Here is a 25413-nt window from a genome sequence, read left to right on the forward strand (position 1 = left end):
GCCCCGGTGCCGCCGGCGGAGCCAGCGCGGATCGGCCCAGCATGGAGGGGACGCGGCGCGCCCTGCTCCACCTCGCCGCCGCCTGCTGCCTGCTCTGCGCCCTGCCAGGTACCGGGGCGGCCGCCGAGGGGTGCCGGGGCGGGGGGGGCTGACCGAGGGGTCCCGCCGGTCTCGCCGCGGCGGGGAGCGCAGCGCCGGGACAGCCGTCGGGGCAGCGCCGGGACACGGGGTCCTCCGCTCGCTAGTGGGGCTCCAGGAGAAGGGTCTGGAGAGCCCACCCTCCCAGGGCTCCCTCTCCGGGGAGCAGGGCCCCGGGTTTGCCCCCCGAACTCGGGCGAAATGCCCCGGCGGACGCTCAGGTGAGGTGGCCCAGGGATGCTCGGGGGGGTCCCGGGTGAGCCCCGCGCTCCGGGCAGCAGAGTGGCCGCCAGTCCCGGCCTTGCCCATACAAGGCAGCTGCCGGCAGCGCTGCTCCCGCCGGCGGAGCCAGCCGGGCTCACCTCCCGCCCGGCGCTCCGGCGGGATCCCGAGGGGATGTGCGGGGAGGGGAGCAACGATCCTGGAGGCGCTCGCCCTCCGGCATCCAGCCCTGCGAGCCTCCTGCCTCCCGCCCGGCAGTTCGCGGGTGCCTACGAGCCGCGGCTGAGCTTCCCCCCGAGGGAACCCCGGACAAAGCCCGAACTCTGCCGCCTCCCGCAGCACGACGGGACGAGGGCCCTGTGCCTGCGGGGAGAGAGGCAGGACGCATGGAGCTATTCGGGACGGAGCAGAAGGCAGAGCCCGGCCCCAAGCAGCTTGGGCCGAATTTCGGCGCTGCTCTACGATCGACACATCCCCACGCGGGCAGACGCGGTCTGCAGCGTGGCGCTGACAGCCCCGTCCACCGACACCGCCGAGCTTCGCCATATGCCCCGAGTCCGGGGGCTGTCACCTTCCCCGTGACCCTGGCCAAGGTTCCGTGGCATTTAGGGACTTGCCCCGGGCACAGGAAGCAAAACGTGTTTCTTCTTTGTGGTTGAGAAAAACCCTTGGCCAGACCCCGGTCAGATCCCAGCACTATGACGGCAGCAGTGGAAACCAGGGGATGACACACAGAAACTCAGTTTCTAATAGCTGATTAGGGCTGGGAAAACCCTAGAACAGATGCCTGTGGGACTGAGCCCCAGCAGTGAGAGTAGCATTCAGGATGAGGTTTTGGGTGCCGGATGCGGTTTAGCTGGGTTTGAGGCTGAGCACTGGGAGCAGTCCCAAACCAGCGCCCTTTATGTGGGCAAAGCTGCACACCCCACACGAGAGTGGTTGTGCTGTGGTGGGGTGTGGGGAGGTGACCAGCCACTGGCAAAGGAAGGACTCAGGATTTCCACCGCTGAGAGGAGGAGGAGGAGCTCTGAGCTGCCTATTCTGGCCCCGTGTCTCACACTCTGGGCGCACTGGGAAACCCCAGGGAGCCCCTTGCCCCAGCTGGCTCATAGGAACCTTCATGCTGCAAAGTCCAAGACTCAAACTGCCAGAACGTACCAGAAATTAAGATTGCATTGAGTTTTTCCTGGGATCTTTGTTGCTTAGTGTCCCAATCCAAGATTCTTCACAGTCTCAGGAAATGATACCTATGCAGCTGACCAGCCCCTTGCCCTCATAGCTTTTGAATTTGCTACCTAGTACCGACTGTGGTTGAAAGAGCAGATGTTTTGTGAAAATAGAAAATAGATGGAAGAGATGCTGCCAATAATAAAATGTCCCATAGGAAGCACAACCCATAATGACACCAGAAAATCTCAGCAGGACAATGGCGGGGGAAAGGAATGGTTCACCCAGAGATTGGCTCCACAGTCAGTAGTGCCTAGACAAATTTGTCCAAAACAGGGCTTTTCCTAGCTCCATGAGCTGCTCTCTGCTCTGGTCCCAGCACAGATTCCCTTTGCTCCTGCTATCCAGCAGCGCCTGCTCCCACTCCCCGTCTGGCTTTGCAGCAGGGCCACAGGGGAGCCCAGGCTGCTGCTTCTCCTGTGCTCTGCCCACCCCGGCCTCTCAATGCAGCCTTTCTTCACTGCCTGCGGAAATCCACTTCCTCCAGCACCAGCCTTACAAATAAAACCCTGAGTAATTTTGGTCTGGGCATTTTTCTGCCTCTCCCTCCTGTGCTGAGCTGCCTTGCAAGCAGTGAGAGCAGCACAGAGCTGGGAGCAGCACGAGCACAGAAAGCCCTGTCTGTCAGCACCACCTGAGCCATGCACAGGCGGGCAGTGTGTCTGCTTCAGGGTCCCACTGCTGATTTTTTGTGATTTTTTTTTCCCTTTGTTTGCCTAGGGCAAGGACAAGTGGATGGCCTTGGCCCCACCCTGACAGGACAGCTCCAGCTCTGCTGCACCCAGAACTGAGCCACAGCTTGATTCTCTCCTCTGGGTGTTTCCTCCAGCTGTGTGACCCTGCACTCCCAGCCCAACCTTTCATGTCATACCATCAGTCTTTTATTCAATTTCTACACACACTTTTTCCTCCGCCCCAGAGGAAGGGTGGGCCTTGTCTCCCTGCTGCCCTTCCAAGAAGGCTTGACCTGCTGAGCAGGGGCAAAGCACTCACCTCCTTCAGTTCCATTGGCCCCATGCCTCCAGACAAAGGGGAGCAGGGATGATCTAAAACACAGAAGCCCCAGTCCCTCCTTCCTTTCCACCAAGACTCTCTGGGTGGGCAGACAGAGTTCTTGGTGCAGGGTTTTCCCTATGTCTGTGATCATCCCCATAATGCTCTCTGGGGCAGCTTTCACAGGGCTCAGTGCCACTGAGGTCTGGGGTCACATCCTGAGCCCTGTAGGGTTGCCCAGGACAGGGCAGGATGCATCCTCCAAGCCTCACAGCCTATGGAAGGACCTGGGGGCTGCTCAGGGCTGGTCAGGCTTCCTGATGTCCAAATTTCCCCCATTTCATGCCATGCTGCATTGGAGAATAGGCTCCCTGCTGACATGGGGCTGCTATTGAGGCAACTGGCTTATTAACTTCTCCTAATGATGTGAACGCTTCCTCCACTTCAGCTGTGACTCCTGAGGTAAGCAGGGCCGGGCTGTCTGATGCCAGATTTCCCTGCTGTTGCTGTATTACTGGGTTTACACAACCCCAGAGAAGGACAGGCTGTGCATGCCATGGGTGTGCCCAGCAGCTTCTGGGCAAAGGGGTCTTCACCACTGCTCATTCACCTACTGAGGAACAAAACCAGACAGCATGAAAGTCTCCCAGGCACATACCTGCCAAGTAAGGTGCTCCAGAGCTGTATGTGGCCCATGGAAAATAACTGGCTGCTCTGACAGTGGTAGCTAAGCAAGGCAGCCTGCTCTCCCTTTTCTCTGCCAGAGAAATTTGGGATAAGCCCCCTCACCTCTAAATGGGGGATCAGTGATAGAGCTTCCTGCAGACCTGTAGGAAAGAAGATTTTGCATTTCTCTCCCCTGGCTGGGTGAGGAGTGTCTCATGTGGCAAGGCCAGGCAAAGCCTGACACCCTGGGGTCACCCTATTCCTGCAGGTAGTGATGGGGCTGGTGCTGCCCCACTACTGTGTGCTCTGGGCTGTGCTGTTTCTCTGCTGTTTTATGGGTTTTCCTAGGACCGAAGTACCTGTGCCTGGCATTTATAGTTCTGTTTCCAGGGCTGCTCATCTCTGTTCCTGCACCTCTTGCTCTGCCCTGCTCTGCCATGCCATGGTTGGCTGGTTGTCCTGGTTGCCGATGCTGTGCCATCTGTCGAGGTGGTAGCACTGCCTCCCCTTTTTGTTTCCCCGTGTTTCAAGCCTGTGGCCTGGTATCCACAGATGCCCTGACGAGGCATCTTCCTGCCTGCCTGGGCAGGTTGGGTGCTGGGCTGTCCCTCCCCAGTGCCACACTCGCTCAGCACCCCATATCTTATCTGCCCCCGTCTCGTGCTCTGCTCGTGGCCACCTGCCTTCTCAGTCAGGAGACGTGGTTTCTATTCCTGTCCCCTACGTCAGGCCTTGCTTTGCAGTGTGCCTGGCCTGGCAGCTCCCCAGGGCTGAACTGGGTGCTCAGCACCCCTACTTCAGCACCCCCAGTATTGATGCCTGCAGAGCAGCTCACAGAGGCCACAAGGGGTGCAATGAATTAAACTGCTTCCATGAAGAGCTTCACTGTGGTCCCCATGCAGGCTACAAAGTCGAGGCCATGCCTACACCTCCTGCCTGGACTCCTTGCAGCAGAGGGAATCTTTTCAGCCTCTCTGAGCCAGGATGGGGATGGGGGCAGTCTGGCCATCAGCCCTGGCAGGAAGAGCACTGGAGCCTGTGGCAAATGCAGCCCTCTGGCATGCTGCCTCCATAGAGGTCCTGCAAGGTATCCAACTGGAACTGAGTTTACAGTGCAGTTGCTCCTTTTACCAGATCCTGTCTCTAAACTTGCTTCATCACAATGAGGATGTTTGCTATACAGCATCCCTGGGTGCATCTGGCACCTTCCTGAAGGGCTCCAGAAATCTCTTCTGCCACTTGTTTGGGTTTGTTTTTTTTTTTATTCCAGGAAAAGAGATCAGGCCCAGCTAGTATCTAATCGGGAGCTATTCCAGTTCTGCTTTTAAATGAAATGAAGAGCCTTGGTTTTAAATCCCACTATATGGTTTTATTTGCCTTTACACTCAAGCTTTTTTTCCTTTAAGAGACTGCCTAATTACAGTTGGTTGGTAACCATAAAATGTAATAACTGGCAACAAAAGATAATTTCTACATTTAATGAAGTAGTTTGCTAAGCAATAAGATATAACTGCTTTGATACATACAGGTTACAGTTTATACTGTTACTTTTTAAAGATTGTATTTTTCCATGTGACTAGGTTGTTTGGGAATGGAACTGTTACACTTAAATGGAAATTGAATTAATTTAGTGCACCAAAATAGCATTGTAGAAGGGTTTGGGTGCCTTTTCAATGAATCAGAGCAGTGGTTTGACATGCATTCTGTAGGAAGCTGATTTAAGTGAGGTGCTATCCTCAGACAGTGACAGCCTGTGCAGGAGGATACATCCACACCAGGGAGTCCTGCTCCCATGGGCACTTTCTCTGAAATCCTGGATGAATTTTTCTTATCTTTGTGCTTAGCTCTCACCTGGGACTCTGTGCACTTTTTCCAGTGGTGGCTGCAGCCTGCACCCTGCTGCCCTGCACTCCCTCCGTCTCCAGGAGCCAGCCTGCCATGGGCTTCCTCACCTTCATCTCATCCTAAGGGGGATTTTAAAAAGTGTTCAGGTCTATGGATTGGAGCTGGGTTGGTGTTGACCTTTGGGGAGCTCAGGCTGCTGTTTCTGTCCAACAGGAAGGAGGGTGCAGAGGATGCTGCTGAGAGTGGCAGGAGGGTTGTGGCAGAAGCTTGTTGAGGAGCTTGTCCAGCTCTATGTCATTCTTTTATTCTGAGAAGTAAATAGATGGTGGGGTGGCTGCTGTGGCAGAGGATGGGGACCACGGACCTCACTCTGTGTGACTACTCTGGCACAGCAGTGACTCTGCTGCTTGTGCAAACCTTCCTCAGCCCCTCGCTTGGCCCCAGCCCTGAATCTTGGACAGGGAGCACAAGGTAGGAATGGCCCCATTTCCTGCAGAGCTGGCTTCCTTCACTCCACTGTTAGGTCATAATTTCATCATATCTGTTCTGGAGCTGGTGGGAGCTTGGGGTGATATGTGGAGTTCCATCAGTGCTGTCAGACAGTGCTGGAGAGGGGTTGAAGCTGTGGGCTGATGTTCAGAGCCCTCCCTTCCGTCAAGGAGCTCAGAGTATTTTCCACCCTTGTCCAAGGCAGGGGCTGCTTCTTGGTTGGCTGCATCCCTCCTCCCCTGGGACCACTCTCTTCCTTTGCCCCTCTTATTTCCCAGACAGAGGTCACTGCAGTCAGCACAGTCTGGTGGGAGCTGCTGCTCCAAACCCACCAGCCCTGCCCTAATGTGGTCTGGGATCTCTGGTTCTCACCACACACAGGCTGAGCCTGGAGGGTTAGCACAGACACAGGGCAGGAGTGGGGCTGTGGCCAGGGGACCAGCTCTGCTTCAGCAGGCACCTCAGTGTAACCAAAACAAGCTCACCCTTGGTCCCCTGTCAGGGAAACAGAGATAGATATTCTTATGGTCTTGCTCGAAGATCCTGGGACAGTCGTAGCTGCTTTGTTATGGATCCATGGGTGAGCACACTTTTACCAGCACTGGGATGCTGCAACTCTCAGGTCTTTGAGAAACACAGAAAAGGTGAAGCAATCACACTCTTTCCACTTGCATCTGAAATAAGAGGACATGGTTCCCTCTTGTCTCCTGAAGCTGGTGAGGGCGATGCCTTAGGCAGTACAGCCATGGCTTTCCTGGCATGTGGTGCAGGAAGCAGAGCTTCTCCAGGAAGAGGCCAGAGGAACGAGCTCTGACCTGCATCTCTATAGGAAACCAATGAAGAGCTAAAACCATCAGCACCCGGTGACTGGGGCAGCAACAACTGCTGGGGATTTTCTTACCTGCTGGGTACCAAGCTCCAAAGCAGGCCTGGAGCTGGACCCCTGAGAATCCGAGCCCGTGCGGGGTTTGCTGGGTCTCCCCCAGCACTGCGGACAACTGCTCTCCCCTCTGTACCGCAGGGTTTGCCCCGGGTTTCATTTGCGTGGCCCTTTTGGATGGATGATAAAACTGGCAAACAAAGCTGTGGCATTGCAGCAATGCCTTTTGGAGGAGTGTTTTTATTTTAAACTAAACTGAAGCAAAATTCAGGGCTTGTACCTTTTAACACCTACAGCTCCCGAGGAACAAGTTGCACCTCTGGGTCATTTCCCCAGGCAGGCTTTGCTTGATGACTATGTGATTGCTTTGGATGGGCCCTTACCCCTTAGGGGCTGACAGATGGGTGATGGGAATCTTTTGTCTGCCTGTCCCCGGGTGATCAGAAGAGTTTAGGGAAATGCCAGTCCCATTAGCTCTCTTTTGCAGACAGCAAGAAGCTGATCGTGCAGCGGGGTGGGGGTAGCTGCTTGTGCCCACAAGCCTTTCTGTCCCACAGCACCTCGTGGCAGGGATGCCAGTTCCTGGCATGCGGGGAGATGTCCTGACGTGTAGGGTTCTGACTTTCCTTTTGTGCATAAAATCACCCATTTTCCCCTCAAAGTTCAGAAGCTCAGGCTATTTGGGTTCTGCACATCCGCCAGAAGTTCAGACTGTCTGGGATCTGCAATAGACTTTGCACGGTCCCATTTGTCTATCACCTTTATGTTCAGGAGTCCAAACTAATCAAACTGTCTGGGTTCTGCAGCGAATTTTGCAGCTTGAGGTTGGTAGAGACATTAAGACCCATTTCTCCTAATGACCCTCACTCATCGAGCTGCTTGTAAAGACATTAGCACCCATTTCTCCTATCACTTTTCTAGTCAGAAACTGGTTTCACAGTTGCTCAGGCCTTTTTGCAAGACAGCTCTCCACAAATCTTTCTTCTGCATGACTCAAGTCATGACTTGCCACCCCATGAGAGGCTGTTCGGGCACAGGCCAGCTATTCAGAGCAGCACATAGCCAGGTTTGCCACTGGCCGGGCACCTGGCCACCACCTTTCCTGTTTACCCCAGGGTGACAGCAGGGCTCTGTGTCCCTGGCTGTGTGGGAGCAGGTAGTTGGGTGTTTACTGAGCAAGCATCCGCCAGTGCCCAGCCAGCACCCGGAGCTGGTGGGATCCCACCCCGTGCTGAATAGCAGTGCTGCGTTTAGGACTGGAAATGGTTACATGAAGAGCTGTGCCTTTTGGTGCCTGGTCCTAGGAAACCCAGCCCTCAGCTCTTTTCCTTCCAGGTGTTACTGGTGTATCCTACACCTGAGCTCCATGGCAGAGTGGCTCGCTTTATTTGGAGGCATCTTCTGGTCATGCACATCTGGATCCAGGCGATGCCAAAGGGAGCATCACTTAGGCCTTTGGTCTTCATGTTTAAGTTGCTCCAGCTGGAGTTCCCTGTGAGAACTTGTTCTCTGAATGTGCCGAGCAGGGCTGTGCATCGCTGTGGGAGCCCTCCTGGGACTGGGGCCCTGGGCCGGGGAAGCACAGCTCCATCAGGCTGCTCCAGGGTTTTGAATTCTCCAGCTGGTCAGGGTACTGCAAAGGTCTTGAGAGAGCAACGTATTGTGTCTTTTTTTAGGGCCTGTTAAGTGCTGTAGCTGGAGAAGAGCTTTGATAACTGTATCTGTTCTGAAGAGCTTTTAAGAACTGCTGAAATTTCCCCAAAACAGTGTAAGAATGGGCTGCTTTGCTGGTAGATGAATGTTTCTTACTGATAGCATCTGCTTTGGATGTTTCTTCGCTGTGGAGAGAAGGGGCGTGATGATGGATTTGCTTCAGCACCTTTATTTTTTTTCCTGTAATTAGCTCATCAGTCCTCTGTGGCTTGGATAGAAACTTCAACAGAAAATTGTCAAAATATTGACTATGAGATGTTTTTAAATTGAAGAGTCCATCCTGATGCGGCTACATTTCTCTGTTTTCTTCCTGTTTATACCCTGAAAAAGCCTCACAGGATCTGTGTTTATGAACAGGCAGTGTAAGCTTTGTGGTTTTCTTTCTCCTGTATGCTGTCACACTGTCTAGCAGCTGTGGATCTGGGGGGATCCTTGCTTGCTGCAGGTTCCTTTCAGGGAAGCTGCTGCTTTTTGGTGTAGTGGGAGGCTGAGTAACTCCCCATTTCTATGACAACAGTTTCACTTCATGGTGGTAATGTCTTCATAGATAGCTCTCAAAGGCAGCTCCCTTTATTTCTTACAGAAGCAGGTCTCAGGTGATACTTTTAACAAACCCAATCCTCTAAAAACCGATCCTCTAAAAAAGTTTAAAAGTTGCTCAAGGATAGAGGGATTGGTGGTGCTGACCCTAGAGAACAACAGAACAGGACTTGAGGAAGAGAAGGGTAAAGGAAAAGTCCCCTAGAACAGGTCTCTCTGCCTCAAAATCCAGGAGGACGGAGGAGCTATTTGAATCCCTTTCCCAAGTGTGAGCTTGTGCTGGAATTGGAATTAAGGGCATAAAGAAGTTCCATTTCTGTCCTTCCCCTCTGTTTCTCCTCTCACTGTGGGATCTCTGACAAACTTCTCTGTTCATAGCAGAGGGTCAGAAGACAGCAGAGGCCTTGGTGTCACCATCACCTTTTCCTAGCACAGCTCTAACCTCGCATCAGCCAAGGGAAGCCTCTGACTTCAGTCCAGTGATCACTGCCATTCCTCAGACAAGCCTGGAGAAAAACTTGACCGCTGCAACACTCAGCGCCACTGGTGCCCACGCTACAGAGGTGGACAGTGCCTTCATCCCCACCACCCTCATGGCAGGCTCCAAGGCAGAGAGACTGCAGGCTTCTACCACTGCCCGTCCTGGGGACATCACAGTTACACACCCTGAGCATGACAACATGAGCTTGTCAGTCAACAGCAGCACTGAAATCCCCTCCCCTACCTTGACTGCCAGTACTCTGGAAGAAAACCAGACCAGCCATGAAGCCACAGAGCCTTTCAGCACAACTGAAGAACCAGATGATGCCAGCAGTGCTACCCCCACGCCTCCTCTGAACACTGTGCCTGGTGAGGTTTTGCCTTTTCTGCCTGTGTACAAAGTCCTGCCTCAAGGATGCACAACCTGGAAATGTCTGAGCATTTTCCTGGTAACTGGGGAGAGGGGGAAGAAGGGAATGAAACACTAAGCAGTGCAACATTTGCAGAGATGTTGGTTCAGCATCCTCTTTGCAAACATCATTAATTTTAGTATTAGTAGTGCTGGCTGCTTTCTGATCAGGATACTGACTGTGTGTGGGGACATCCTTCATAAACCTAATCTGAAACAACATGGCTTAGCAGCACTGCCCAGCTGGGCCTTTCTGGCATCAGGGCTGGGGGCTCAATGGGAGCCTCCCTGGAGAAGCATGCCCTCCCTTAACACAAAACATGGAGATGGGCAAGCACAAGTGACAGCTCATCCATTCCTGTGCAAACACAGGGAACCCTACCCTTCCTTCAGATCCCTCTGGACAGCATGGGGACTGGCTATAGGGTCTTCAATCCCAATTTTGCTCATCTTGGGGCCTGCCAGGCTGTCACACACCCCCAGTGCAAGGCAGATACTGATTGATCACTGATCTGCATGGTGTACATGAACAACTGCATTGTGTTCCTCGTTTGTCCTGCTGTTCTGCAACACACTGACACAGCCTCAGGGGATTCTGTTACCCAGTCCCTGGGCAGCCCCCTTTGTGCTCTCTGTAAGGAGGGATGAGAGGCCTTTCCCAGTGTCTTGCTCCGGGGTGATCCCCAGCTCTGTGTAGAGTTGTTTAAGCTTGTCTGCTTGCCCTTTGTCCCCAAGGACAGGCCTTGTGAGCCCAGCTGAGGTTGGCTGACACTGCAGATTGGCACATATGAAAATTGAGAGGACTTTCTAAGCACTGTGGGTTATAGTGTGACTCAGCTGTGGCTGTGCTAAAGGTTCTGCTTGTTTTCCAAAGGATTTACAATAAGCTGCTATTCCTATAGTCCCAGCAATCTTCCTTACAGTCTTGCTTCCATCTTGCCCAGTCCCACAGAACAGTGTGTTTGCACTGGATACTTTGAAATAACTTCTTGTTCCTATTTTGCAGCATCAACTAACAGCTCTCAGTCAGGGCTTTTTGATGGGCAAACCCTGGGGCCCACAGAAGCAAGGTCTGAAACCAAGCCAGGAACAAGCCCTGTGGGTGCCACAGAGGAGAGCAGTGTGGGGCCCAGAACATCCTCTGCTCCAGTCTCCATTGTAGGGAGCACGTCCATCGCTACTGCCTCCAGGACTGTGCCGGTGACACCCCTCGTGACCAGCTCCACCTCTGCCAGCACAGCTGCCATCCCCACCAGCACACCTACACTGGCACAGTCACTGGAGCACAGGCATGAGAAGACTTCTGTGTTGGATGTTGGTGATGATGACAACTCAGGTAAATTCTCTGCTTTTAAAGGGCTGCCCAGGGAGATGGTGGGGTCACCGTCCCTGGAGGTGTTTAAGGAAAGACTGGACATGGTACTCAATGCCATGGTCTAGTTGACAAGGTGGTGTTAGGTCATACATTGGACTGATAATCACAGAGATCTTTTCCAGCTGAATAGTTTCTGTAATTGTTTTGTAGCTGTTCTCACAAAACATGGCAAAGGGCTGGAGCTACCTCAAATTACCTCTTGGTTGTACTGAGGACAACCAGAAAAGACAAAGCTTTGCTGTTCCAGCTCTTGAAGGCTCTCCTTTGGTCTCATTCCCTTGGTTCTCCTTGCAGAGCTACCCAATTTGGCTGGTAAAACGAGGGCTGATCCCTTGGTAATCACTGTGATCTCCGTCTTCATTGTCATGGTGGGCATCCTGGGCCTGGTGGGCTTCCTGCGATACCGCCAGCACAACAACCGCATGGAGTTCCGGCGCCTGCAGGACCTGCCCATGGTGAGTCGTGCCTCCAGCCCAGCCTGATGTGGGCTGGCTTGCCACTGGCTGCTTTGCAGTTCTCCCTCTACTACATTAGCAATGCTTTGGGTATTTGCAGCAGCACCAATGCTGATCACACACTCCTGTTCCTCCTTAGGTCCCTCTCCTTCCATCCAAGGTTTGAATCAAGACAGCAAGTCTCAAGGCTGGGTACTAAAGAAGCTCTCTGCCTTCCCCTCACTCTGCAGGGGAATGCTGAGAGGTTAGAGAGAGGAAGGAGAGCTCCATCCAGGCTTGTCCTGAAATGACACCTTCCTAACCTCTCCTCCTGTTTTCTGATATATTTGCTTTGTAACTATGACAAAGCAGATTTTACGCTCTGTTTCAGGGAGGTTGACTGTTTGTCTGTCTGTCTGTCTGTGTTTGACCCTTTGGGAATACAAAAATCTATGAGGCTGGACTAGCTCTGGGGAAGCTGCAAATAACTCCCTGAACGTTTTGGGATAGAGGAGTACCACAGCTAGCAAGCAAGCTGGTGCTGTTTCAAGCTGAGTGGAGTTTTCAACAGCCAGTGTTTTCCACATCCCTGCAGCAGCCAGGCAGTTCCTGCACACACCTCTTCTCTCCAAATGCTGCAGCAGGAGGGAGACTGACAATTCTGAGATCCAGGAACTGCACAGTGGCAGCATTTAGGTGGATGGCTGGGCAGATGGCCACACCGTGGCTGATGAGGTTGTGCTGCCTGCACAGCAGTCTCCCAGGCTGGGACCATGATGCCATCGTGCAGACATCTCATTAAAGCACCCTCTTCTCTGCTTCTAGGATGACATGATGGAGGACACCCCTCTCTCCCTCTACAGCTACTAGGCAACCAGGCTGTCCACTGCCCAGAGGAAAAGGCCTTGAGGACTTGGTCCCAGACGATCTCCTGAGCAATGAGGGGCTGTGATTTGCACACAACTGAAAGATCCTTTTCAGATGGTTTTTGGTTTTAGACATTTTAAATAGTTCAGTGTTGAAGTTCTTATGCTGCGAATCAGAGCCCAAGTCTGACCCCTTTCTCCAGACTTTCCTCAAAACAATGCCCTGAAGAGGTGTCTCCTCCTTTTAGTGTGGCAACCAATTAGCCAAGACAACCTTTGCCATGATGTTCTGCATGGATCTCTTCTGTTCATCTTGGTGGCTGCTGCCTTCAAAGGAGGTGGGCAAGTGATCCAGACTAGGGCTCTTAACACTGGTGGTGTCAGCACAGTACCAGCAAAGGAGACTGCTGTTTTCTGAGGAAGCCAAGGATGTGGAAATCAGTTCTCTTGGGCTCCCTCTTGTTCTGTATTTTTAAGGTTATTTGTTTTGGGGGTTTTCTTGCACTTTTTTTGTTCCTGTTTCAGCTTTAGTCCCAGGATTTGCATTACCCATCCTGAAACACCTACCAGGATAAAAGACTACCCTGCTTCCTTGCTAGATGTATACCTTTTCTCTTTAACCAGGGAAAACAGTTTTGTGGCCACTGGAGAAGTGCCCCTGCTACTTGATGTTGCTTTGAAGTTGCTGGGAGGAAAATGAACATAATGTTAGCTTAACCGAGCTTGATAGGACTCAGTTTATTGCCAATTAGACACGCTAATTTGGTCTCTCCAAAAGTAGGAAACCATGTCTCCTACACTTGATGCTTTTGGCATATGTGTAAACTCCTTTTTCCAGGCTCAGTAAATGCTTTAGTCCATTTCCCTGCCTGGGCTAACACAAGCCTTTCCTCAGGTACCTCCCATTTTGCTTCTAGCATCTGGTTGCTGGAAGTTTTACAAAACTGGTACTTTGCTCTCCCTCCTATGCTATGCAAAGTCAAAGCTCCTCTACTTTCTGATGTTGGTCTTTTGAGCCAGTTGGTGTCTTGTCATGAGGACAGATCCTGGATGTAGGTGCCTTCCCTTTCTTGGTGTTATGTTGATTAGATCCTGCACTTTTGCCTCAAAATATCACTGCTGTAGACTGCATCCAAGGCTCTTGAGGCCTCTCAAGGAAAACCATAGACCAGAGCCTCTGAGTGTAAATCAGAGGATCTTTTGGTGCCCTTGCCTCAGAAAGACCAGAGTGTGTGTGACATGAGAGTCTTCATGTAATTACACCTGCTCCTGTTTTCTAACTCACATTTGACTGCAGGTAAATGGAAACACATGCCTTCTCTAGAGTGTTTGATTTTTGACTAACCCAGTTGCTCCCTCAGGATACAGCAAGGGCTAGAGTTTATCTGCCACATTGCTCTTACAAGCCTCAGTTTCTCCTCTCCTTTCAGTATCAGCATCACTGAACCCCACAAAGGACAGGTACCAGACCTCACTTGCAAAAGAACCCTTTTTTTCCCAGTGCTGTTACTGGTTGTCGTAGCAGGGAAGAGGGAATTTCCCCATCAGCTGAGCTCAATTTTTACCCGGAAACCCCAGAGGAAGAGCAGAACCGGTTTGGGCCAAATAGATGAACTGGATATGGGAGCAATTCCTCCTCCCTGTGTTGCTGCTTCCAGAGTGGCTGGAAGCAGAAGTTCTGCTGTTGGCTTTGGCCTTCCATCTGTGCATTGATGCCCAGTAAAATAGGGAGGAGGGCTGGTTCTCTCCTGTGATTGCATGAGAACTAAAGAGCAATTGTCACAACTCCAAAGCTTTTGTATCAAGCCTTGTCTGCACAGAGCAATCTCCCTAGCTACAGACTTGTTTCCCCTGCCGGAGGGCAGGGTGCTACTGGTTTTCGGCACAAAGTTGGCAAGTCAGTGGTGGAAAACAGAACTCCATCCTGGCTGGAACTGGTGCAGGCTGGCATATCTGGGAAGTGTGTCTGCACACAATCAAAAGGGCAGGGGCTGGTTGTTCTGGTTTCCCATGCATCACTGTCCAGGGGAAAGGGATGAGGAGGAAAACTCGCCCAACACCAAAGTGCAACTTTGTTTGTAAAATATGTTGATAGTGGATTTTTTTTTTTTCTGCAATAAAGTTACAAATGCCAAAAGTGTCACAGTCCTCATATTTTCATTGCAAACATCTAACTGAAAAGCTTTTATATATCACAATGAATCTTGTGATAGATAAACAGCAGCAAGTTTGGGGCACAAAGAATCACAGAGATGATAACTAAGAAATGCCAAACAGTTATGAACCATAGCTCTTGACCGTTCAGAAGGACACCACCCCCTGCCTGTGTTCCTTCTTGTCAGGGTCATTCCTGGTCTGGGTCAACCGAGATTAATTTTTGTACAGTTAAATCAGATGAAATCTGTCTTAGAGAAACACACTAGACCAAAAAAATCTAATCTACACCTTTAGATTCCCTTCTTTTGCCTCTGAAGATTTTCTCATGTTGTCAGCTGTAACCCCAAACCTTATTTACAGAAATTTCCTGAAAGCCAGCCTAATCCAAACTTACAAAGCATCACCTGTTATGCTTCTTTCTATAGTACAGCAGACAAAGCAAACTGAAAGGCACATACTTATTTTTTTTTTTTTTTTTTAGTTTTATAGCTGTTTTGAGCTCTTCCCTTCAGACCTCAGACCTGCAGGGAGGTAAATGCTCAAAAGCCCAGCTTCTGCTACAGACCTGGTAAGAGACTCTCCTGAGCTAAGAGTCTCTCCTAGCTGTTAAAATACTTTGGCAAAATCAGTAAGCTCATGTCATAGATTTCTTGTATTAAAGATTTTCTCTTGCAAAAGCAAAATTACTTGGTAATTTGGCTTATGCTGTTTTCTAAAGAGTTCCCACAACAAATCTAGAAAAGCAAATCCTTGGAAGATCTAGAGGAAGGGGAGAACAAACAAAGACTTTGTAGCCAAGTAAAGTGCTTGCTGAGTAATCTGAAGACATGAGGGTGAACTCTAAACCCCCTCAGAGATTTCAGTTCTGTCCCAACACACAACCATACGAAACAGAACAAACATGCCACAACTAAGCCAGTCTTCTCAGGTCTAAAGTCAGCATTATTCTGGTGGTTTATATTGGAGTGTTCTCTGTTCTGCCTTTTTACTGCCATACCCACTCAGAGCTGATTCATTATCTGCAGAACAAACTGCTCAGCTGCCTTGTTGGAGAGGTAGCTTGGAGCAGGGCTGTGTTAGCTGGAGAGGCAGCAGCAGGACAGGCTTGTGCAGGCAGCCACCCCTGGGACACACAAAGCTTTGTGCCTCTGCCCAGCCGAGTTCTGACCTTCCAGCCAGATGATGCAGCCTCTGAGGTGGGACCATGGGCCAGTTGTGTGGGCTTCACCTTTCCTGTGCAGCAAAGAGAACTGACAGAACCAGAAACCAGCTGCTGCCAACTTCTGCATTTCTCCTTGAACATAGCTGTTGCCTCTGATGGGGTTTAGTTTTAATGCCTCTTAGGCTAAAGCATGATTATGTTACTAATTAGCAAGGGACCAAGAATCAACCAAATCCCTTGGGCTTAAAGTTAAATAGAAAGGAAAAAAAAAACACAGGTAAAAGAAAAACAGAGTTTGAGACCCATCTGCCTCCTCTGCCCTTCCCTCCTCCTCTCTCCACACTCATGTTTTGAAGGGAAGGGGATTTGGGAAGCTGAAAAATTACAGTCCTAGAGCTGCTGTGCTATGGGCAGGGCTACCTGTGCTTCATTCCATTTCTCTGCCCACTCAGTTGTCCTTCATATCTCAGTGCTTATATTTTAGCTTTAGATACTGTATTTAACCATCATGTCACACACTGCAAGTCTGTAAATAAGGCTACAGAGGGTGTTCAGAGGCAGAGAAACTACCACGAGGAGCACTGGAGTGGACAGGTCAGTGTGTGGGTCTTGTAAGACCAGTCATCCCATAAGGATTTCCCATGGATAATAGTCTCCTGTGCTTTCTACCACTTAAAGCAGAATGAAAAAGGCATTCCACTGATCCAGTAGCAAGCCAGGGAGGCAGAGCAGTAAATTTTCAGTAATGAAAGCTATGAAGCGATGCAGAACCTGGAAGATTTTACTAGCCAGTGTTCTTGTTATACCCAGGGGAGAACAGAAATGCCCACTGTAATTTCCCAGACACCTGTGAAGGAAACAGGAGGCTGGATACCTCCACATTATTTATACTTCATTTTCTATAACTACATAAAATAGATATAAATGTGGATTTGTCATGGGGGGAGGGGGACAGTTTTTCTAAGTGTAGCTCCTGAGCCTCTGCCTGTGATGTTCATGTAGTGGCTACCTCTGCTTCACTGCACAGCAGAAGTGAGACAGGAATCTTATTTCCATCATTCCTTTCCATCCTCCACAAAGAAAAAAGAAACCATGTACTTACTGTCCATAAAACAGCCAAATTTTCAGTCCTACTGATACACACTGAAGTGACAAGCAAAGTTGGAAGACAATAACTGCAAATATAAAAGTCTCCCAGCAGTTTCCCAAAATCATTTGTGGTTTGGTTTGTTTTAATCTCCCAGAACTTTGTAACATAACAATGGGCTTCAAACTTCCCCATCCAAACACATTTGAATGAAGACTCTTCCTCATTTTAATGTTACAGGGGTCATGTTTCCTCACAATCTGAAAAAAAATCAACCTTCATCCAGAGCACAACTTCAAAACAATGTCAGAAGATAAAGCACTTAGAAGCTCCCAGAAGAGGACCTTCTTATTACGTCTGTTGATAGAGAGCTGTGAACTAGGTCCCCCACCATAGTTAATTCTGCAATGTTGGTAAGATTTTATAAAAAAATCATTAACTGCTACATGAAGGATGCATAGATAGGTTGATAATCTTGTGCATTTTAAATAGAATGGGATCAATTCATTCATTTGCTTGACAGCCTGCACAGTCTTCCTTGTGCTTGCTCCCACTTCTTGTCCAATAAGTGTACTTGAGAGATGTACTCAACACAGGTCTGCTTCACATGCCCCAGCAGTTTAACAAGGGTTAGCCTCAGTTCCTCTGTAATATTTTTTCTATTCAGTGATCCATCAAATAACCCCCTGAACCATAAAACCAGCTTGATCTTGATCAAAATGACAGTGGTCACAGCTGCAAGAAAACAAGTACATGTTTGTTCCTACTGTTCAGCTCCCTCTCTGTTTACAGGTAGACCAGATTCTCCACCCACAGTTCAAATAAAGAGGTAAGTAAGTTACCAGAGGTATCCTCCCAGTAATAAAACAGGTCTCCCTGTGATGAACTGCCCAGAATTAATATATCCCTGGAGCAGAAGCCTTTTGCTAGCTCTCTTTGAACTACAATGCAACATCTGTTGACAATCTCCCGCAGGGTAACTTCTCTCCTCCCATTTTAATCCTCTCTCTTTCAGAAGTACACATCAATTGCCACAGGATGAGTCTCACAAGCATTAGAGTGTTTCCTTTCACTGGTCTTTCTTGGGACCAGTAGGAGGAGGGATGATCAGTCAGCCCTGTTCAGTATTTTCTTAAAAATTTGCTGTTGTGTCCAGACTCCTGAAGCTTTCAATGCTGAATTATAGATTCTGCTTGGAACAAGACAAGATTCATGGGTTCTTGAACATGACTTTCAGCCAGATTTTGACACTCATTTGATTCTAACTGAGAAGAGTTTTATTAAGGACAGCTGCAGAATTAGCAAAATGTTCCTTTGTGCTAGTCCTGGCTATGCCTTCTGATCACTCAGGCAGATAAACACAGCTAACATGATCATTGCTTCAATTTCCCTTCTGATAATCTTAAAGGCAGGATGAGAAATTTTGCCCACTTTTTCCAAAGGATCTCAATATTTTTTGGTGGAAGGCAACTGTGGACAAAACTATTTGTGGCTGTCTAGCAGAAAGGGAACCTGTTTTCACAAAGGGTTTAGAGAAGCACTGGGAAAAGAGCTCCCTTTATTTTACAGAGCCTAAGCTGGTGTCATTCATTCACCTCTTCCCTTCTCCTTCAACAGGCAGCAATTATAAAATTAAATTATCTCAGAGGGAAATGGAATAAAAAAGTCAAACCACATAAGGAAATTTTACAGGGCCCTTTTCTGCCACTGTGGCACTCTATTTTCATAAAACAAGCCAGCAACCTCCCCTTTATGAGCGTCATGGAATTTTCTGTTCAAATAACAAGATTTCTCCACCTGTTTTGTGCCACACAAGAGGAAGCAATTTACCAGCACTTGTCAAGTCAGCTGCTCCAGACTGGGTCTTGACAGGGTAAATCTATGGTCATTCTATATCTGTTCTGTTCTTGCTGTGCATAGTCTCCCTAAAAGGAACAATCCAAACTCAGCTCTACACCCCGGAGCTTTAGATAGTCAACAGTGTAAGCACAATCCAACATAACTCAAAACTTACAGTATAGCTGGGAGAAAAATCTAAATATTTGAAAGCATTAGTAGAGAAAACACACCAAATTCTCTCAATTTGTTCTGGTCCACCAAGGACCAAAGGACAGGATCATATATCTCATCCCATGGGAGAGGGCTGAAACAGAGGACTGCAGCTAGGAATTCTCGGACCTTGGAGGAATCCCCACTGCAGCCAAGCACCACAGCATCTCTTCCTCTGCAAGCCAGCTGGTTGCTGCCAAATCTGGATGACAAAACACAAATCAGGCCCTGCACCAGTGTCTGTCTCCTGCAGAGAAAGAGCAGAACACGCAGCGTGGTGTTGAAAGGGTAGAAGGGGCAGGTCTGAGCAAGGGGATATGAGATGGCAAACAACAGCTCAGGTCTCTGGCAGAGTGTGGGACTGGCAGTCTGTAAATGACTTCTCAAAATGGCTGTTTCCCTTCCTGGAGTTGCCCCCCATGGGTTGGTCCTACACCTTACAGCTTCCACTTGTGGAAAATCCAAGGAACAAACAAGTCAAGAAGAGTTTGCCCACCCAGGGAAGCCAATATCCTTTCCATTTTTCAGTTGTTCCTGACAGTAAAGAGTGCATCTCTTAGTTAACATTAGAGGTCATGCAGCTCTAGCCCAGGCAGGTCATTGCTGAGATCATCACTCCAGCTATTTCTAGCCACTTCTCCAGCACTGCTTTCCAGCAGCTCAAAACACAGCCTGGAGATGTGTGTACAATCAACACTAAAAGACCAAAGAATTATCCTTCCCTAGCCCTCTTACCCCATGTGCCAGACCTGAGAACAACAGCAGTCTATGTCTATCCCCTCCAGCACTGCTGGTTCAGCGTGGTCTGCAATTGTCTCAAACCCTATTAAAAACATCCTCATTTATCTCCCACTGAAACAGAAATACCAGCAAGCATCCTCACAAGCTATGTGAGCTCAAATAAAAACAGATGCCCATGGCTCCAAGTGTCCCACACCAGCAAGCTGCCAAAACAGCTGCTGGGTGCCCCTGCCATGATAACCCCTGCAGGGTTTCTGATGCTAATATGTACGGATATTTGCTACAATAGTACAGCAACAGGTAACTAGCTGCTTATTATTAAGTGAGGGGGTTTGCTCTAACATTTGATCAGGGAAGCTCTATATGAGTCCCCACCTGGCATGTGCCTCAGAATAAATGTTAGAGAAAAGCTTAACCCTTTGGTGGGACACGCAGGCTCTTCAGGCATTGCCCTAACAGCATCCTGACATGTTACAACTGCATCTACAAAGCAATTAATTGTAGCAGGTTTGCTAGTAAAGTCTGAATCAGCAGGATTAGTAAATTGGAAAAACAGTACACAGGGCAGTTTAATATGCCTTAAAACCTCCATTCACAAGAATCTTAAGCATCTTACTAAAGTAGGGCATGAATTTTTTCTTTTAAAGGAATATTAGCCCTTTGTTCCTAATTTCTTTTACTGCTAAGTGTTAATGCAAATACAAGGGGGTTTTATATCCTAAAAGCAAGGCATAAATCCAAAGGATGGAGAGGCTGAGAGACAAACCTTCTTGAAGCGAGCAATTTTCACCTTCTCACTGGCTGTGTGTCAGCACCAAAACAAAAATGGAGCCACATTAAAAAATGGTATCTTGGCACTGTCAGAGGAAGCGATAAGTATCATAATTGGCCCTCACATGCAGCTTTTCATTACCCTGACACTACATGGGGAGGGAGGATGAAAGAACAGACAGGCACACACATGTTACCTCTGTCCTGGCATAGCAATACTGCTCTCAGAACTAAGTTTTAAATCTGGCCCAAGTGCTAGGCCACTACTCCAAACTGTACTGTCTTCCTGCCTTTAGGCTCCTAATGCTCAGCCCTGCCAGTAAAACTGGGCCCAGCAAGAGCCTCTCATCTGTATGACCTCTGGAATGTCCTGAACAGTAGAGCTTTGTCATCCACATCACAGCAGAAAACCCTTCCAGGTTCTTAAGATCCTGAGGTGCAGAATCCAGCCACATTTACCTTCAGGCACCTCAATCTCCATGGCACTGGAAAGCTCGTTGGAGCTGAAGGGTCTGGGGTGGGAACCTCAGCCAAAGATGGAGAAAACTACTCTGCCTCTCTCAGCAAGTTCTTGCTTCTCTCTAAAAGAAATGAAAAAAGCAACAGATGAGGAGAAAAGTTCAAGGATAGACGTACTGAGTCTAGGTATCCTCTGTCTACTGTTTGTGACACCTGTTACATATGGAGAAATTGCTGTTATTCAGATTTAATAGCATTTTTTTATTCTTACATGGGTAAAAGCAGTGGCACAAGGCAGCAGAAAACAGGTTCCATGACAGGCAGGAAAACATATTGGCAAAAATGCTCAGGCATTGGACTTCACCTGCCTGTGGCACCAGCAGCTCCAGCCAGCTCCACATCATTCAGGTTTAAATCATGAGGAATCAACCACCTCATTTCTGCTCCAAGCCATGATCACAATGCCAACCCCTTCCCATACAGGGGTCAGGTTGTGTTGGAAAGGGACAACAGGATACCTGAGCTGACCACGAGATCTCTAACCCAGAGGCTGGAAAACCATATCCCAGACTGTTAGTACATTGGAGTAAGATCATTCCTATGATCTCTTCTTTCCCTGCAGGTGCCATGGATTTTACTTCCTTCCAGAAGAGATTTTTCACTTGATCTTTCAGATCAGAGACTGTAGATCTGATTGAAGGATAACACTGACAGTCCCTTACGCTTAGCAATGCCTGCTGGAACAGTTACTGGGGGTGAGGATGGGGTGGGCACCACTTTGATGGGGTTTCCAGCAGTCATGCCTCATGCAACAGAAGGCAGCTCTGCTGAACAATTCAGTTGTGTTTTCAGAGATGAATGGCAGCAGAACCTCTGCCTCCCCACCTAGCCCTGATCAAATTGTTCTCTCAGTTGTGCCAGCACAATTTTTTCCTGCAGCAGCACTGTGAACCACACCACTTCAGGGGGGAAAAAAAAGCCAACAAAAAAGCCCAAACAATGACGCACTTGTTAGAACCAGCTCGGCTCCCTGATCGGATTTACAGCACATCAACAACTGCAGCAGCAGAAATTTGGGAGGCAATGTGCTGTGAGGCCAGGGCAGGAAAATGCAGAGAGATTGAAACATTTTAAGCCAATGTTGACAGCACAGACAACATCTCATGGAGTCAGAGCTTAACAGGTGGGACAGTGACATAAAAGGGAAGGCATTAGGCTTCTAGAGAAAGAAATAGGGAATCAATATTTAATTATAGGAGGACTGCAATGAAGTTTCATTATTGAAAACATCTCATCAAGTTGATACAATATTTTTTATCAAAAAAAACTAATAATGAATCTACATTAGCCTCCAGACTCAGTGCTCACCAATCCTTTCCCACTAATAAAAACAGACATTTATATGCTTGTGGTCAAGAGCTAGAAAGATCAGGAAAACAGACAAGGAATTAAGATGTCCTTTAACTCCATTTCAGTTATCAAATTGCCCTGATTGTCCAAATAATTTGTGTGAATCTCTCTCTCACACATCAGGTTCCTACCTAATGCAGAGCAATTGTTCTTTACCAGGATCAGAAAAAGGTTTCAAGAGCTGTGGATGGAAAGCAGAAGGAAAATCCCTTCTGTTACAATCAGTACATTATGTCTTTGTCATTTACTGTTGAGGAGAACAATAAGAACTAATGATCCTTTTTTGTAGAAATGCTTCATGATGACACCAGATGACACTGTATCCCACGTGATATCAGCATTAGCCTGAGGAGGATGAATGAGAGTGCTGTTTTTCCTAATAATAGAAAAAACCACAAAGCCATACCTGGGACACAGACACCTCACAGACGTACTGCTGCCTTCCCCCAGGGAAGTGAACCATATTCTCTGGATGCTCTGGATGTTTTACTGTAGCACAAAGCTGTTGTGGGGAGAGAATGCTGGAAACAGTGACATGAATTCTCAGTCAGACCTGTGACAGTTCAGACATCTGGCAGCTGTCTGAGGGCAGCTGGGGCTGGACAGAGGGTGTAAGGAAACAGAGCCAAAAAGATCTAAGGATCTTCAACAAGGAAGCTGAGATGTCACTCATGTCTCTCCAGGGAGCAGGTCAGAGCCCATGGTAGGGGTGGGGGAGAGCAAGGGCCAAGCTAGCAGAAGTTTGAGGCACAAACAAAGCCAGCTCCCAGCAGCTGAGCTTGGGGAGAAAGGAATGTGAGAGATGGGGAAACTGGGAAGCAATTAGAGCTCAGGCATTTCAAATGAGCACCCCTTCTTAATAGCACCAATTAGAAATAGTCATTGCAGTAAAATGTGAGGAAAGTATTGTCCAAATAGCAACGAGGAGACTGCCCTGACAGAGGGCCTGGGTAGGAGACAGCAATACTCCTGATTAAACAAGACAGATGAGGTGGCTCAGGGAACAGCTCCAAGGACAGCTGTAAAGGGAACAGCAGGTACCCGTTCTCCACGCCCACGTGGAATGAGCAGATGATGCCAACCCTCAGGATACAAACGTCTCAGTAACAGAAGCTGCCATTTAGAATCAGAGAACATCCTGTCTTGGAAGGGACCCACAAGGATTGACTCCTGGCTCTGCATAGGACAACCCCAAAAATCACCTGTGCATTGTCCAAGTGAACTCTGGCAGGCCCAGTGATGTCACCCCTTCCCTGTGGGTCACCCCCTTCATGAGCTGCCTCAGAAAGACTGAACACCCTGCCTGCACCTAGCCAGAGATCAGCTCCAGGAGAGGGCAGACATTTATGTCATACCTGCCTCAAGCTTTGCCAGTTCAGGATTTAAACGGAAGACCCCACCTCACAAAGCTGGCAGATCTGTTACCTTCTGTATCAGTAACACTGGAGCCACACAAGGAAATGAACTGTGCTCCACAGGCAGGTACAAAGGATAGCTGGCAGAAGAGAGCAGCAGGATGAAAGGTCAGTCCCCAGCATCTCTGAGCTTGCCAATCCAGTGCCTGTGGAAGCAATTTCCACAGCAAGAGCTGTCCTGCAGAGCTCTGAGCAGCCACCAGCCAGCAGCACCCTCCTGTGACACATTCCTGCAGCTCCCAGGCAGCTGCTCCACTTGAAACCCAGGAGCTGCACTTGCTCCTGCAGGATATGTGGCACATGTGGGCCTGGGCATCCCCAAATTCCCTGAAGGGGCATCCCCTCCACCTGATGTGGCCCAGTCTCTCAAGTGCTCCACACTTCAATCCTGAGTTTGTACAAACTGTAAGATTGTGCTCCATTAGACTGAACTTTGTGACTGCTCAGCAGATCTAGCACCTGAGAGAGAGGGGATGACCACTTCCCAGTGTTCCAGAGGCAACCTCTGATCCAGCACCATTAGCATCCAGCATGATGATCCAACATCATTAAACCCTTCAGAAGAAATCTCAGAACAATTGAGAAAAAGAAGGGAGCTGCACATATAACATACTAACTTAGGCAAAACCCTCTTATTTCCAGCATCAAAGATGCAAAGCCCTTTCTGCCTTGTATCCATCTCTTTCTGCTAACTTGTTGAGCGGGGAGATGGAGCAACCTTGTGCCAGGCTACACTCAGCCTGTTGTTTCTTCAACAGGACTTCAGAAACCTAGACAAGAAGTGAACTGTGTAAGAGGCTCCTGTAGCTATCAGTGCTTTGGTGCCACTGCCTTTACTTTCACTACTTCCTGGCTTATGGTTCTGCTCCTGCTGGAGCTCTTCCTCCTGTTTTAGTCAATTCACAGACTGAGATAGTCAGTGATATGAGCAGATGGGCAGAAACAGATTTTGTATGAGGATTACTTACAATTTAGTTCAAGAAAGAACATAGTTAGTGGTCTGGTTCCACTTCACAAGCTGGAAATACAGGGGGATCTGGAAAGAACAAACCATAGCAAACATGACTGATGGGATCTTTCTGCCCTCCCAATACAGAAGACATGGATACAATAAGAAGGAACTCTTGGGGTACTGGAAGATATAAGGAAATTCCACAAAGCAGTAAATTTGCATATCTGAGGTAGTTCTGTCCACAACAACTTGCACATTTGATTCCTGAACTTCATAAACCCCAGGACGACCTGCTGGAGAGCATTGCACAAGTACAATAAAGATTGTGATAAGCAGCTATGAAGATTAGAGTAAGGATATCCAAATCTGAGGCTCGGTCTCCAGTATGGCAAGTGCATTTAGGGAATATGGAATCTGCAAAGAACGTGTACTTTCACAGGGGGAAGGAGAAAGGCACAGAGGCCTCACTGTTTCAGCGAGCAGCGCCCATCCACAGGGACAGGTGGGGCTTTCCCACAGAGTGTGGGGACAGGAAAACGCGCCTAATCGCTGGCGGAGTGACGGGGACGGGCAGAGGGCCGGGAACAGCGAGGAGATCCCGGCTGGACTGGGCTGGCGGAGCATGCTGGGACATGGAGTCCCCTCTGCGGGAGCCGGCGCGGAAGGGAATGCGTCGCGCACTACGACTCCCGGGATGCTTTGCGCACCGCGCCGTCTCCTAGGAGACACTGGGATGCTCGCGGGGGGTCCCGTCGGGCCGGAACTACCGCTCCCGTGGTGCCCCGCGCGCCGCCGCCGCCGCCATGGAGCGGCGCGTGGCGGAGCGGCGCGTGGCGGAGCGGCTCCGCAGCACGCTGGGCCCGCTCGGCCTCGAGGCGCACGCCTTCAAGGTAATGACGTCACCGCGGCGTCATCGGAACGACGTCACCGCCG

At 49.3% G+C, this 25413-nt stretch overlaps 2 protein-coding genes and 1 long non-coding RNA gene across 5 annotated transcripts in view; 2 read left to right on the forward strand and 1 right to left on the reverse strand.

The window, feature by feature from the left end:
• Positions 1 to 14417, forward strand: LOC107208497 (endochitinase A-like). 3 transcript variants are annotated; one of them, XM_015636965.2, is made up of 5 exons: positions 1 to 108; positions 9092 to 9562; positions 10609 to 10938; positions 11272 to 11432; positions 11572 to 14417. In XM_015636965.2, exons 1-5 carry the CDS (start codon positions 42 to 44, stop codon positions 11596 to 11598), a joined length of 1056 nt encoding a protein of 351 aa, XP_015492451.1. In that variant the 5' UTR covers positions 1 to 41; the 3' UTR covers positions 11599 to 14417. The 3 variants fall into 3 exon arrangements, with proteins under 3 accessions (XP_015492451.1, XP_015492449.1, XP_015492450.1); XM_015636963.2 differs by having other exon boundaries at positions 12237 to 14417; XM_015636964.2 differs by having other exon boundaries at positions 9095 to 9562; positions 12237 to 14417.
• A 1980-nt stretch (positions 14418 to 16397) lies between these two features.
• LOC107208011 lies at positions 16398 to 22629 on the reverse strand. Its single transcript, XR_001523051.2, has 3 exons — positions 22520 to 22629; positions 20704 to 20825; positions 16398 to 18934 (listed from the first exon to the last, which is right to left on the reverse strand). It is a non-coding gene; the product is annotated as an uncharacterized LOC107208011 (long non-coding RNA).
• Positions 22630 to 25270: 2641 nt separating this feature from the next.
• The window catches only part of MMACHC (metabolism of cobalamin associated C), a 5228-nt gene continuing 5085 nt past the window's right edge, over positions 25271 to 25413 (forward strand). The window contains exon 1 of the mRNA XM_015635807.3: positions 25271 to 25370. Coding sequence (XP_015491293.1) covers positions 25284 to 25370 — 87 coding nt within the window. The 5' untranslated portion in view covers positions 25271 to 25283. The remainder of the gene's footprint in view (positions 25371 to 25413) is intronic.

The sequence above is a fragment of the Parus major genome, chromosome 8, assembly GCF_001522545.3.
Source record: "Parus major isolate Abel chromosome 8, Parus_major1.1, whole genome shotgun sequence".
Classification (NCBI taxonomy): domain Eukaryota; kingdom Metazoa; phylum Chordata; class Aves; order Passeriformes; family Paridae; genus Parus; species Parus major.

What these genes read in the sequence shown, in the direction of transcription:
- LOC107208497 (XM_015636963.2), top strand. Translation starts at nt 42, where the DNA reads ATGGAGGGGACGCGGCGCGCCCTGCTCCACCTCGCCGCCGCCTGCTGC. An exon ending in TCCTCTGAACACTGTGCCTG is followed by an intron (nt 9,563 to 10,608) that starts GTGAGGTTTTGC and finishes CCTATTTTGCAG; the next exon opens with CATCAACTAACAGCTCTCAG. An exon ending in TGGTGATGATGACAACTCAG is followed by an intron (nt 10,939 to 11,271) that starts GTAAATTCTCTG and finishes TTCTCCTTGCAG; the next exon opens with AGCTACCCAATTTGGCTGGT.